Source organism: Ammodytes marinus (genome assembly GCF_949987685.1).
Source record: "Ammodytes marinus genome assembly, chromosome: 1".
Lineage (NCBI taxonomy): Eukaryota > Metazoa > Chordata > Actinopteri > Uranoscopiformes > Ammodytidae > Ammodytes > Ammodytes marinus.
This window is the reverse complement of record NC_137230.1, coordinates 12306499-12320977: the sequence shown is the minus strand read 5'-3', so window position 1 is coordinate 12320977 and position 14479 is coordinate 12306499. Positions and strand designations below refer to the sequence as shown.

Here is a 14479-nt window from a genome sequence, read left to right as displayed (position 1 = left end):
AAAAATAGTAGTAACCTTCTTAACATCACTTCTAAGATCGATTATAAGAAAATAAAGAGAAATTATAGGCAAACATAACTTCATGCAAAATAACGTGGTTGAGTAAAGTCTATTTGTCAGCTTTAGATGTTACTTACCATTTAACATCAGGCATGGGGAAGCCCTCGACGCTACAGAAGAGTTTGACTGAAGTGTGTTCATACACGGTGTGGGATCTGAGTCTTGTCATGAACTGAGGTCCCCTGATCATGGGCTCCTCCCGCACATATTTGTCTCCCATCTTTGTCCTCACCTAGACAGGCAAACAAGAATACCATAAATATTTGAACAGCAAATAATATACACTTTTTTAACATGTCTCCTTTATTGTCTCTGTATTGGTTAACCTGCCTTTGTATCAATATGAGCTTAGGTACAGATAATCACACACACATTATATCCAGTGTTTATAAGCATGTCTGGAGACGGAATGCGTATAGTCTTCTTACCACTTCCTGGATGCGAGCTTGTGTTTTGTGCTCGTATCTTTCCTCCATCGCCTGAGAGCTAAAGACAAACAGTCAGTCGGTTTTTGCTCAAAGATTCAGGACAATAATTAGTTTTCCTTGTGCACAGCTGGGAATTGAGTAAATTCTTAAAGAAAAAAAATTGGAACATGTACCTTCTTAATATGTAAATGTAACGCAATGTTACAACTGTTAAAAATATTAATAAGTTACTTATTTAATTGACTGTTCAGACTATTCAGGTGGGTGGCCCCAAAACAAGCCGCCAAAGTTGATTTGCATCGGGGCTTGTCATGTTATTCCACATAGTTCCTTGCCATTTTTAAAACTATGAAAATACTTTTACAAGTAGTAAAACAGATGAAGGTAATCCATTACAACCCCAGTTCTATGAGCAAAGTCTGGGGGCCTCTAGAAAACAGTTCAGGCCAACTCACTTCTCTGCCGAGCAGTGCACTGAAATTTAGAATGATCTGTAAAGTCAATCAGTACTGATCCACTGATCCCACATAATGGAACATGCTGAAACAGTCCGCTATAATACCCCAACCAATCATTTATGAAGGAGTGGTACTGTGAGGTCGTGCCTGTGGTAACTTTATTAGACTTCCAAAGCCCCATGATTGTAATCCCCTCAGTGACACACCAACATAACACTAGAACGTTTTGGACCTGCACAGAATGCAGGACACTAGCCAAGACCTTTCCATTGTGGGTAACCGGAAAGTAAAGCCTGCTAATCTACACACACTAATCACCTATGTCCCCTCTTTAAAGGTGGGAGGACACCATTTCATATGTGGATTCACAGGGTGGACAGATTACAGTCTTGACTTGAGCACCACAACAACAAGCCTTTTTCAAGAAGATGCATATCATCATTTGACCTAACTGTCCAACATCTGTACTCAAGACATGGTAGTCTGAGATTTAGCCCGACTCTTTTGTGCAGCAGAGTCATACGCTTTAGATGTGATTATTATTGTCTGCATGCGAACCATTGGGCATAGTCATCAGGCTGGCCGTATCTCTAAGAATAAATATTAAACTTGTAGGTTGTAGATATCCTAGACAAACAAAACAGTTGTCCTTCTGGAGAGCCATTTTTATAATCAACAGCTGTGACTGACACAGCTGTTTCAAGGAAGGAGACAATGTATACGAGGACAGTGATGAATCACAACACCACCCTGTTTTGTTTTGTTTTTATGCTGCTATATGCAATCTTTTTTTCCGCATAGCCAAGTCCCATATTCAGCATATTTTGCCCCTGGAGGCTCAAACTGTGCTGTTGTCCGAGGGCTGACTATCAGCAAGAGAGACATACAGCCATCAGTGGGAATATCTGACTCTGTTTATCTCATCACTGCTGTTCATAAAGCCTTCAGGCCTCAAGTCACACCACCACAAAGTCATTTCTTAGTTGTTGTGATGCAAGCGGTTGCCAGGTTGGGGTGGGAGTCAATAAAGTGGTTCGAATATGAATGTGTCTTTTTATATTTAATGGAAAGAATAGTTTGAGCATCTACATATAAATGATACTCCACTTATAAGGAGTATCATTTGGAAGCTTGGTTTCCATTGTTGGCATGAACAACCTGTTCCAGCCTTGAAGTGATAAGCAGTGAAGTAGAAAGAAAAGATCTGTCTGCATCAATGTACCATTATGACCATTCTAAGTTTGCTGCAGGAAACCACTGCAAAGGGTATTTTGTCTAAGCAGATAAACATAGAATTCAAATAGTTAACTTCAATTTGATCAGCAATCAGACATCAATAAGGTCACTTTACACACACAAACTTCATACTTACTTGAGTTTGAAATAAAAAAATAAGGGAATCTGTTAAGGAACTCAAAACAAGCAGAATCGTTACCACAACATGAGTGGAAAGGATTCAACACTTGTCATTGCACACTTTGTTAGACTTATTAAGTTGTCCTCGTTTAACAAAGGTAAGACTTGTGTGTTTGTTAGCTGCTTATTAGCAAAATTAAAAAAGAAGCAAAAAGAAGCAGCAGAGAGAAGAAGATTTTTTAAAGTGGTTAGCAAAGACATGATATACGATACACAATATTCCTGTTAGATCACACACACACAAACAAACACATAGACACTACATATAGTTACATAGATTATGTGAGCGAAATTGGAATATCTAGATTTGACAGCAGTCCGTTTGTTACGGTGACAATTGGGAATGTATGGGTTGCTGTTGTTTCTTTCATATAACATCTTCCCAGAGAGGTCTATGTTATAATTAGCTAATCCATTTTAGGCAAGCTATACTTGTCAGCTTGCATAAAAGCTCTTCTCTGGTGTTTTACAGCCGCTCGAACGGCATCAGCACAAGATGTTAGCTGCTTGACAGATTGGACAGCCTGTCTTAAGCATTAGAAAAAATACTTAAAAAACCCAAGTTCAAATTCAGAGCAGTTTTTTTTCCAACCGTATCACTGAAATATGCTCTCAATATTGTGCATTTTAAATAGGTTGCAGTTTTTTAACAGTGCAAAAATTAGAAAGCAATTACTAAGATACTGTGGACTGAAGTTAGATTAGGTTCAATATAGCCAATAACAATTAGTTTAATAACTGCTTTGAACAACACTAATGTGGATTTCAAGTGTGAGCTCAGGGTTAGTTTGGTCTCGATGTTAGCTTAATCTAACTAAGTTAGCATTTCTATGTTAACCTTGGCTGGAATGTTAAACTTTTTTTTTCAGCTTTTATGGCTGATGTTGCAGGTTTAGCAAAGCCAAAGCTTACAACTGCTACCATTACCGTTAGCTTAGTGGTAAGTACTGTAGCATTAGAGTGTACCATATACCTGCTGTATTCTTTTACCACATATTTGCATTGTTTGTGGTGGTACTCATGGTTGTAACTCCCACGTTTGATCAACGACGACATGTTGACACTGTTGATACTGACCTGTTGGACCAGCAAAACACACAGAGACACACACACACAGACTGACATGGTAACAAAGTACAATAGATGCTCTCTTATAACCAGCAATACAGTGACACTGACATACAAAAACACTTTGACCACCGACCCAACTGAGTTGAAAAACTTTAGGAAGTTTAATGAAGACAAACGCATAGAAGAAAAGATAATGGAATAATCCGAGGAGCACTTTGGGCTTCTAGAGACAAAGTCCTGTCTTTCTTTCTATTACTGAACTGGTGCCTTGCAACAATGCAGTAAGAATACTGGACGATATATTTGTGTGTACTGCATCACCTCCTGCAAAATGAAAAGCCTTCCTGGAATTCAGACACATGGAGTTTGCATCCCTGGCTGTCACAGACAGACAGACAGACACACACACACACACACACACACACACACACACACACACACACACACACACACACACACACACACACACACACACACACACACACACACACACACACACACACACACACACACAGCAGCCTGAGGAATGACAAGGTGACACTATTTGGATTTAAAGACATAAGCAACACATGTGACATGTCAAGACACACATGTACACACAAAAACAAAAGGCATGGACGACGACTATTGTTGGACCAGCAATGTGTGTGAACAGCAACTGACGGCGCAGGTGCACCTAAGATTGTCCATCAGTCTTACAGCTCCAAATGCAGCATGCGGTGGGCTGTGAATACCATTATTTATCTTCTTTACAGTCAAGACAAGGGAATTCATTTAAACATGAATGGATTGTGACTAGTTAATATGCGCTCTGTAAAATGACAGCTCTTATCATAACAAGTCTATATTATTCTCAGGAGACATAACAAAGAGTTGAATCCAACAATGATGATGAAACACAGGTCCAACAAATGAGAGAAAGCAAGGGAACACTGCCAGTGAAGCTTCCTCAATTGTGTTGATGAAAACATTTGGCAAGCTCACTGCTGTTTGCCGTAAGTGTAATGAAAATGTCCAATATATATATATACAAAAAACTACAACTTGACCTTCTTTTACTGCCAGGTAATGACAGCATTTAGTTTCCAAATGATTTTTGCTCTTTTTCTCGCCAGCTATATGTGTCTCAATTAAAGTCAGTCTGTTTTATGTACACACAACAAAGCAAGAGCATGTGTTTGTCTTACATCACGCATGCGTAGCGGTGTAGGAACATAATGGCCTTACATCACCCAAGTCCTCAGAGTCCAGAAATAAGGTCAGATGAAACATAAAGCCACCCTTCCTCCCCAACCTCACTCTGAAAAGCTACTGAGACATGCCCCACTGGCAAAGACAGTCTGTTCCACATATCTCTGGTGACAGTTATGGTGATGTGTAGTCATGTTTAACTGCCTTCTAATGCCCCAAAACTGCCAGTCAATCAGATAGATGCCACCATAATGCCCTAACCCCTGACCTCTAACCCCCTGAGGGATGTCAACTGTTAAATTCATGGTTGTGTTTGTGCTTTAAAAAAGCCTCCCAAAAAAGTAATCTTCCATAAAAAAACATTCAGTGGTTTCACACATGCTACCTCTCAAAGCCAAAATTCTTTCATGTGAGTAAATACAGTTTCAATAGTACAGTCTACATCAGATGTCACAAAATCAAAACAATAGGAATACATTGTGCCTGCTGAGAAAATGAATATGAGGCAAGCAGTCACTGTAGGCATGTCATATTAATGTCCCATCTTCCGTACACCCCAGTGGCTGTCCTCTGCCTCTGTCAGTCGGACCGATACTGTAGCAGCCTAAATGCCTGCCAAATGACACCTGAGCCTCTCCTTCTGAAACGCTAAACCACTAAGACTCTCAACCATAACCGCACAAACATCTGAAATTATGCAGCTTGATCAAGAACAGTTCTTCTTTGGTTAACAAACACTTGCTATTAAGATGCTACTAAATGTTTAAAATATCAATGGTATTATTATTAATAATATTATCAATAATTATAATTTCTATTAGTACTACTATTTACAAAAGAAAAAATTTAAATAATTATTTGTGATTTGTATTGTTAATGTCTTCATTTAAAATGTTAAGACTAAATGGAGTCATAACCCAATATGAGTCCCAGAACTGCAAACCAGCAATGTGTTCCATTGACGCAACAGTCCCGAGTGTCCCTACCAAATTTGACTGTGCAGTGGGAGCCCATTCTACCCAATTAGAGTCTTACAATGATAAACACAGAGGCACCTGCTGTCTATCGGCCCTGTCTCAAACAAGGCATTTAAGGCAACTATCCGCAAAACAGTGGGTAACCTGTTACATTCCAACTGTATTGCCGCACACCTGTCATAATTCCAATATCCCATCACTTTAAGTATTAGTTCCTCTAGGTTAGGGGCCATGCAACATCTCTTGGTCGAGCCCTAATCAGCCCTCAATTCATCATCCTTCTGCTTCCACTTGAGGTTGAAACAAAGGTAGATTGGAAATTCTGTTTATACAGAGGGAATAGCAAGAGATTAAAGGTCTATGTTTTCTTACCCTTTTGAGATTTCCCTTGCTGCAACTCCGGTCAGCCTGAATCCGCAAGGAGTCAGCCTAAACCAAGTACCAGGCCAACGAAACCACCAGCCGTCTCCAACCGACCCCCACCTGCCTCTCCCTGAGGCCTTATAAGGAGAGAGGGGCTGCCTATATATAACCAGGATCCTTCAAGACTCAGGGCCACTAGAACCAGTCTACTATTGATATACTATTGATTAACAGAGTTTTCCCATTGCACTTTCTTTAGTAGAGGCCATGGTAGCCCAATTTCTGGATTATGGTATGTGAGCTCAACAACTGGTGCTTTACAACTGGTTATTCAAGAACACCAGCTGATCTAGACAATGCAGAGAATCTGACCATGGTGATTTTAGTGGGGAGCAGGGCCACACACTTACAAGCAGTATTTATGACTCTCCGTCTGTTTCACATATAAGGTACATTAAAAAGAATCTCTGTGCACTTTAGAAACTTAGTGAAGCGCCTCTCTGAGGTCTTTCTCCATATACACTCTGAAAACGTCTTGAGATACTGTCGCATGCTGAACTCTGGCCAAGGCCTATTTATAAAAGTAGCTACAGTTACAGCTAAACTATTCTTGACACGGTGGATGGGCTGGGAAACTCATTTCACATGCAGGCAAAATCATGGGATGGGACAACATGGCGTTAGCTTTGAGAGATAGAAAGAGAGAGGGTGTGGTAGGGTGGGGAACAGGGAGGAGTGTGTGATGTGTGAGTGATGTAGATAGATAGAAAAGTGTGAAAGCAACCGATAAGACAAAAGAAGGAGGTCATTATTTAAAGCTAAAAATGTGTAACTAGCTGAACATTGTCAGCAACATGTGGCTTTCTCCAGTAAGAGCACCATTGAATAAGAACCCCATTAAGTCTGGGTAGGACGTGAATGGGGGATCAACAATAGCAAGGGGAGAAGGCTATTTGGGCAACAAAGAGTGGCACTGTTTTGCTAAAGGTGAAATGTAGGTATTGGTATTTATGTTGTCACATTCAAGATCAGTAATACTTTAACAGAATAGAAATCTAGATATATATGAGGTTGACACAACCTGGGTCCTGCCATTCCCATCACCTCTGCAATAATAATTGTGGAAAATTAAAAAAGGTATGATTATATATTATATGAATTTCCATATAATGTAATAGGCTATATTAGGATATGAAAAGAATGAGGTAAGCATTTTGTTTGGAGGTTAAACTGTGAGAGGTAAGTCACCAGAAGTCAATAGGACCCAGCATTGAAAACTATACTGACTAGAGACATATGACATTATTGGTTAATTTTACCTTATGTAATAGATCTTGAATGTAATACAAGACATCCATTGCATTTCTGTGTGTAATTGTAATATTTGTTTTCTCTTTTCCACATTGTGTGTGTGTGTGTGTGGGTGAGTGTAGGTGTGTGTGTGTGTGTGTGTGTGTGTGTGCGCGCGTGTTAAAAACAGGTTGAAAAGAGCCCTCTGTTGGTTATATTGTGGTACAGTCAGTCACCCAGCCCAGGGATAATTTAGGTGCATAATGTTTCCGGCTGGCACTGACACATTGGTAAACCAGGGCTCCAGGGTAATGAGGTGGTGATTCAATTTCCAGTGTGATGATGGAGGTAGAAATAGCATTGTACAATAATAGATTAACTTTAATTATGAAGTAGGCATGCAATACATTTGAACTGTTTCTCTGTTTAGACAATTTAGTATACACAGATTTATGAAAAAGAAAAAATGCATTATAAACGTTACTCATTAACTACACATGAGCATTATTTTAAACTATAAGCTTTACATTGACCAGGATCTGAAGCATGTTGACAGAATATGTATATCAACTGTCCTATTTCATTAAGTGCATAGTCCAACTGTTCAGATCCCTTCTATCTGAGCTTTACATTTATTTTTTAAACACCCTGCAAACATATATTCATTCAAAACTTTAAATAACTTTTTTTGTTTTGTTTGCTTGTTAAAAACACATTGTACTATAACTGGCCACAAATAATTTTTGGTGGACACATCAAACATTCTTAGTTAAGACATAGGCCAACAACATCAAACATCTTTATAAATGCCTGTGTAAGCACTACAGCTGAATGCAGATTTGTTGAAAGGGAACTGACATTTGAGTCAAATGTTTGTTTTTATTACAACAACAAAAACATTCTCACCCATAATTGTCTGAGTGTTCTTTATTTAATTGAGTTCAATATGTCAGTAGTAGGCCTACTAGGCTGCTTCCCAATCCCAAGGTCATGAAGTTGAAACATTTGTATACAATAATTATGTAGCATGAAATGTGACAATATCTATCCTTCATTCACACTTATTGAGATTGCATAGTACATTGTAGCATTGCACGCTTAGGCTACTAGAAAGGGAATACAGTAGGCTACATTGCTTAATAAAAGCGAACGCAGCCGGTCGGATCGGGGCAAAAAATCGAACCACCCATCCTACCACGTGACGACGCATGAGGTCTACTGGGCTCGTGATTGGCTAAACAGACAGACTAGTACTGATGCTGCCGTGGGACATAAACAACAGACTGTTCCCTAGTAAGGAGTCCTGTCTATTGCGCTTACATATTAAGTTGTATTAATGAAATACTGCTCGGCGCTCGGATAACCTCCACACATCTTTGCAACACATCCGGAACAACGTGAGACCCATTAAAACATTACATTGTTTAAACCAGCGGTTATAGCCTAACTGAAGTTTACTTTTCAAGCTGTCTTTCTTTGTGATAAAGCAGTTTGCTCTCACAGAATAATTAGTAGGCTAGTTTACCGTTTTCACATATGAAGGTAGCCTAATTTAGCCTACTGTAGACTGTCATTGAGTAAATGTTTACAAAGAGACACTAACTTGTTCTGTTTATAGCCTACATACCATTTAGTCTTCGCTGCACTGCTATGTTAGCCTATCATAGATAGAGAGCAGTATTCCCAGGAAGTGGAATTGTTGCTGACTTTGTTGTTTGTAGGAGGGTTGCTACAAACTGGACCATTCTATCATGAGTGGGAAATAAAGTCCGAGTTATGATAGCCATAAAGAGATTCACATTTTAACTCAGTTTGAGCTATTTCTGTATACAGCCTACTGTTGATGGTATTTTTTATGTATTTGAGAGAGATTTCTGGCTTAAAGGTTTTGGTGATTGCCCAATTAAATAGTCATATGTGTTCATTGCTAGCCACTTCCCCCAGTCAAAGCCACTACCTGTTTTTCGTCTTTGGTCAACCGCAGTGCGCATGTGCCGGTTCTGACTGACTGACATGCACAATTTCTTCAATGCATGATTTAATCAAAAAGCCATTATTATAGAACTGAACGTTGATGGAAATGCATGGATTTAACAGCCAACATATTCTACACTGCACTTACACTAACGTTGTTGTAATGTGTGTTTTTTTTTACGAACCTGGGGTTATTTTAATGTTCAAAACTAGCTTGAGATAAGGGCAGCTGTTAAATTGACAAATATGTTCTATTCTTTTAGGTCAGACATGAAGACCTTTTCTGCTCTACTGCTCTGCCTGGCAGTAGCAGCCCTGTCCTCTGCCTTTGTCATTTCACCTCCGTAAGTATAAAGCAAAATGATATAGGCCTACTGGGCATATAGATTCATGTATAAACGTATATGATCAAATTAACCATGCTATTTACTGCTTCTCCATTTGTATATGATTAACATAGTTAATTCAATAACATGCTACTGTTATCGTCATAAGCAATGAGCATACAGGATACTAAGGAATGTGTCTATTTCAGACACATGTGGACCAAACTGATCCTGACCCACCACTGGCCACGCACCTTCTGTAGTGTAAGTTTCTTCTTGCATTTTATTGAATTTATTTTTTCACTAACATTTGAACCCATTTAAAGATGGTTTAGAACATTTTCACAGAACACAATTTGAGATTTCATTTCAGTTCATTGTGAATTTATCTGTGGGCCTAGTCAAAATAGTATGTCAGTGTCTGGTAAGATCCATTCCTGCCCCAGCAAGGATGAATATAACCCGGCCTGCACAAAATAAAGCTGGCCATGGATTAAAATGGGTTCTGTCTAACATTTGAAAAATGGAATCACGTATTGTTTTTGGTATATGTTGTAGAAAATTAAGATAGTAACCATACAAGAGTAATTGAAAATGAAATTATAAAGCAAAAGTAACAATGACATGATGTGATGTCAGCAGCAGAGTCAGCAAGTGTGTGTATACAGTATTTATAGTATGTAAAGATGTGTTTATACAACCATACCATTATGATAAATTGTGTTATGGGCCATGGGAAAGGTTTTCCCATCTTAAGACAATGTTGCCCTCCTGAATTGTCATTTAATGATAACTATACTGTAGTACTGAGTCAACATTAATTCATTTAATCATGTGATTTCTGAGTCATGAGACTGACTGTGAGTCAACACACAGAATTGATCAAACAGCACCGTTTAAAACCCATGAGGATGCCGTTTTAACCATTATGTAGATCCCAACAAAAGACACACATCCTTTTTTTATTGCTAAGTAGTCTTTTATCAAGTACACGGCTGTCCTTAAGACCTCTTTTTGGGCCAGCTGAAAACGGTCATATTGTTTATGTTTTATAGACTTAAATGTTAATCCAAGAAAAATCAAAATTAACCAATAATAAAAAAAAATATAAAAAATATCAGTTGCAGTGCTAGTAGCTACATTTTTTCAACCTCTTTTATTCTTGCACCATCATTGAGGTTGTAATAGATGTTTGTATTAAGCTCTTTGAAACACTGCCAGCTGAGCATTAGTGGTTTTATTTACTTATAACAGAATTAAGTTTTAGGCTTATGTGTTCAGATGGAATAATAATACAATTTTTTTTATGCCTTTCAGATGGAACACTGTCATCCCAACCTTACCTACTGGACACTACATGGACTCTGGTGTGTGTGTTTGTTTTTTAATCAGAATACATTGTGTTATAGTATCTAGTTGTCCATTGCTTGGGAAAAGATACCTGTTTTTCGACCTCTTTTTTTCTCTGTCTGTGAGTGAGTAAGAAGGGGGAAGTGAGATATCTTATACTGTGAATCTTTCTGTTTCCCAGGCCAGATAAAGGGATTGACTGCAATTCATCATGGCATTTCAACGCTTCCGAAATAGAGGTATTTCAGTCATCTTCTTCCAGCAATGTGTTAAATCTGTACTGTAGATACAAAGCCATTTTGCTTTATGGAAAAGGAACATACACAACATCACACACCTGATAACAAAGACAATTGGCAGTTCAAAGAAGAAACAGGAGAATACTTCAATCTTTAGAATAGCTACACACAAAACTGAGACAGACATTGGCCAACATATTAAATTTGGGAGTGATGTATGAATGAATTTCTCCTACTTTTCTCCAGTTTTTTATACTGAAAGATACAATAAATCTGTTTTCAGGACCTGCTTCCAGAAATGAAGAAGAGTTGGCCTGACTTGCTTAACCCCACATCTTCTGGATTCTGGTACGGTATCAATCAATCCTGTCTGTCAATTTGTCTATTTTTAGTGGGGTTAGTTCTAGTTTCCTAACATCAGTATTATCCTAAACAAATTGTGGTTGTCTTTGCAAAGGCATCCTCAATTGTAATCACATTTGCAAGTGATAATAATGATTGTTTCTGTATAATAATGCTGTTGGTAGTAGTGGACATTAATATTATTTTCTACAATACTATGCTTTATACACTTTCGAAATGCCAATTAACTTTATACACACACACATACACATACACACGGTCATGAGGTCAGTCAATCATTTGGCAAATTGAAGTTATCATTATCATGTGGTGCATTTCTGGGTTCCATTTGTACAGGATAATAGTAAAACCTATTGCTACTTGTTTGTCCATTTCAACAGGAAGTATGAGTGGCACAAACATGGCACATGTGCAGCCAAAGCGGAGTCTCTGAATAGTCAACACAAATACTTCAGCAAAGCCCTGGAACTGTACCATAAAGTGGATTTGAACAGGTACGACAGCTCATGTTCACATTCACACTCTCACACATGCACATATACACACATTTCCCCAGAAAAAGAATATTATTTTGTTTAGTTGTTGGTGTTGTCACAAAGACAGACTACTGTTGTATACCAAGTCACAATGTCTCAAGCCTCTAAAATAAATGTGTGTTTCTGTTAATGTAGCATTCTGACGAAGTTTGACATCATCCCTTCTGAAACATACTACAAAGTAAGCACATTTATATTTGAACGTCAACTTGTGGTGTATTTAAATTTGAAACGTTAGAATTATGAAATGAATAACTTGTCGCATGACAACTATTGCCTTTCACCTTTACTCTCTCCTAATGTCTGTGTGCAGTTGTCACAAATTGAAGGAGTCATAGAGAACTTCTACGGCGTCACACCTAAGATCCAATGTGCTCACCCGTCAAAGGTATAAACACCTCATTTCATTAAAAATATATAAATAATTTGTTCTTTGTCTTTTGCATGGTCCTAATTTTCAGGAATGATAAGGTGCATTATTCAGCTCAGGTGTGGCTGTATGTAACCTTTTTCAAATGTGGGCTGGCATTTTGTGCATTTGTTAACTTGTTTGGTGTTGTGTTTTAACAGAATGCTGATGTACAGACTTTGGGGCAGATTGAGATCTGTTTCAACACTGACTTCACCCTTCTGGACTGTGAGAAACAATATACTGGACACAGGGACAAGCCGATGGCCGTTAACAAGGTTACTGGGTTCAATGTGTGTGACCAAGATACGCCAGTTTACTATCCACCTCCATACACAAACTGAAATGCAACACAGACACTCACACACAACAGACACAAAAACATGCAAACACCCACTAGTTGCCTGTGCTTTGATTTAGCATTCTCCTACTGACTATCATTTTATTATCAGGCTTCAAAATGATCATCATAGCTTTAATGAGTAGGTGATAAATAGCCTCATACAGCCAGTGCAGTCAAACATTTTTGAGTTGCATAACATTGATAGCTTTGACAGGTACTTGGAAACCAAATATCACATTTTAAGAGCATTGTTATTTTTTTAAATCCTATACGAACAAGGACAACCACTTCCTTTACTACTATCCATTACTTTAATAAAATCATGTCCCCTCTTGACCCTTACTAGTAGATGTTTTCTTCCATGGCTCAACAGGGTAAGCTCATGTTGACTTCAGGTCAGACAGGTGGACACAAGGGCTGTTTACTGTGTATTTCTTTAGTTTGTTTTTTCAGCACGTATGTGGAGCTTGTTGTCAAATTCTCTCTGTGCCTAATCTTACTTTATGTTACTTGTTGTGTGGATGACAAACCCTAGTGCATATCTCTGTAACTCTGCTGGCCATGTGTGTGCTTATGTAACATTATGTATCACCAGTTAAGTGCAATCTCTTTATTTGTGAGGGGGTGATTGGATGTATACTTATTAAATGAATACTTTTTCAACATAATGCTAATTCAAATGACATCAATACATCAGAATTACCAGTGGTCTCTATTGTTAAATCACTAAGTGAATTATATTGGGTGATAATGGCTAAAATGCACATTAAACTAGTGGTAGTTATTAGCTACCTTCTGATGATTGCCAAGTACATTAGCCATTATTCAATGTTTTGCTGTTGGCCTGGTTAGGTGGTCTTTGTCTTTTGTTGTTGCAGACAATGTGACCAAGTCATATTTATGAGCTTAAAACTAGTAGCTATACATTATGTATAGCTTAGACAGTAAATATATTATTGTTTTGTTTACAGAAAATGCCTCAGTTTTTTCAAAATTACATTACATCATTTTTAGTTGATCTGAGTCCAAAACAATGACCGACTCAAAACACAATTGTACGAGCTGTCTCACAAGTTTATCATGCACTATTGTTGTGGCCCTAAGTGTTTACAGACGGATGAGAGACACTTTGTATTCCCTACTGATTTGTACAATGACTTGTTTTATTGGTGACCTCTGGCTTTGGCTGTTTTTGTGCATCACTATTTCAACTCAGTGTAAAATGAAAAGTAAATGATAATTGTAATAACAGCAGCTACAGTGGTCTAATCATATGGTGTGAAATGAATATTTGTAATGCTGTTCTTAAATGTTTAATTGAATAAAATATCAAATTAATCTACCTATTAGTCATCAGTGTACTGTGTATTTAACATCTATCTTTTTGTATTTTTAATGAATGAAATTGAAACAATTTAACCTATAAATGGAGTTGAGTGAATAAGCATAGGACCATCTGTCTTAAAACGGTGACTTCAGGATATTTTTAAGGTTTATGTTAACTGTTTTCTGTAGTATAATATAGTAATGGCACTCTGTTTCTGAGTGGTCTCTCCTGTCTGTCCAAATCCACTTGGTGTGTATGAATATTAATGTCGTGATCTCCTTACAGAGACATAATCCCACCGGGACAAACACACCAGTCCATAATCCCAAATCTCCTCCCACAATACAGCGCTGCAGAT

General features: G+C 38.0%; 2 protein-coding genes across 2 annotated transcripts in view; one reads left to right on the top strand and one right to left on the bottom strand.

The window, feature by feature from the left end:
- myom2b (myomesin 2b) overlaps positions 1-6097 on the bottom strand; it is a 30732-nt gene extending 24635 nt beyond the window's left edge. The window contains exons 1-4 of the mRNA XM_080054021.1: positions 5974-6097; positions 3336-3439; positions 489-546; positions 138-292 (exon numbers count right to left, since the gene is read on the bottom strand). Coding sequence (XP_079910147.1) covers positions 138-292; positions 489-546; positions 3336-3418 — 296 coding nt within the window. The 5' untranslated portion in view covers positions 3419-3439; positions 5974-6097. The remainder of the gene's footprint in view (positions 1-137; positions 293-488; positions 547-3335; positions 3440-5973) is intronic.
- A 2421-nt stretch (positions 6098-8518) lies between these two features.
- On the top strand, positions 8519-14126 carry rnaset2 (ribonuclease T2). The gene is made up of 10 exons (XM_080031128.1): positions 8519-8651; positions 9492-9572; positions 9764-9818; positions 10872-10921; positions 11086-11143; positions 11427-11491; positions 11887-12000; positions 12178-12223; positions 12356-12430; positions 12613-14126. Exons 2-10 carry the CDS (start codon positions 9499-9501, stop codon positions 12793-12795), a joined length of 720 nt encoding a protein of 239 aa, XP_079887254.1. The 5' UTR covers positions 8519-8651; positions 9492-9498; the 3' UTR covers positions 12796-14126.
- The last annotated feature ends 353 nt before the right edge of the window (positions 14127-14479 follow it).

Coding starts and splice junctions, on each gene's coding strand:
- rnaset2 (XM_080031128.1), top strand. CDS start 9,499: ATGAAGACCTTTTCTGCTCTACTGCTCTGCCTGGCAGTAGCAGCCCTG. Junction 9,819..10,871: donor GGCCACGCACCTTCTGTAGT/GTAAGTTTCTTC, acceptor TATGCCTTTCAG/ATGGAACACTGTCATCCCAA. Junction 11,144..11,426: donor TCAACGCTTCCGAAATAGAG/GTATTTCAGTCA, acceptor ATCTGTTTTCAG/GACCTGCTTCCAGAAATGAA.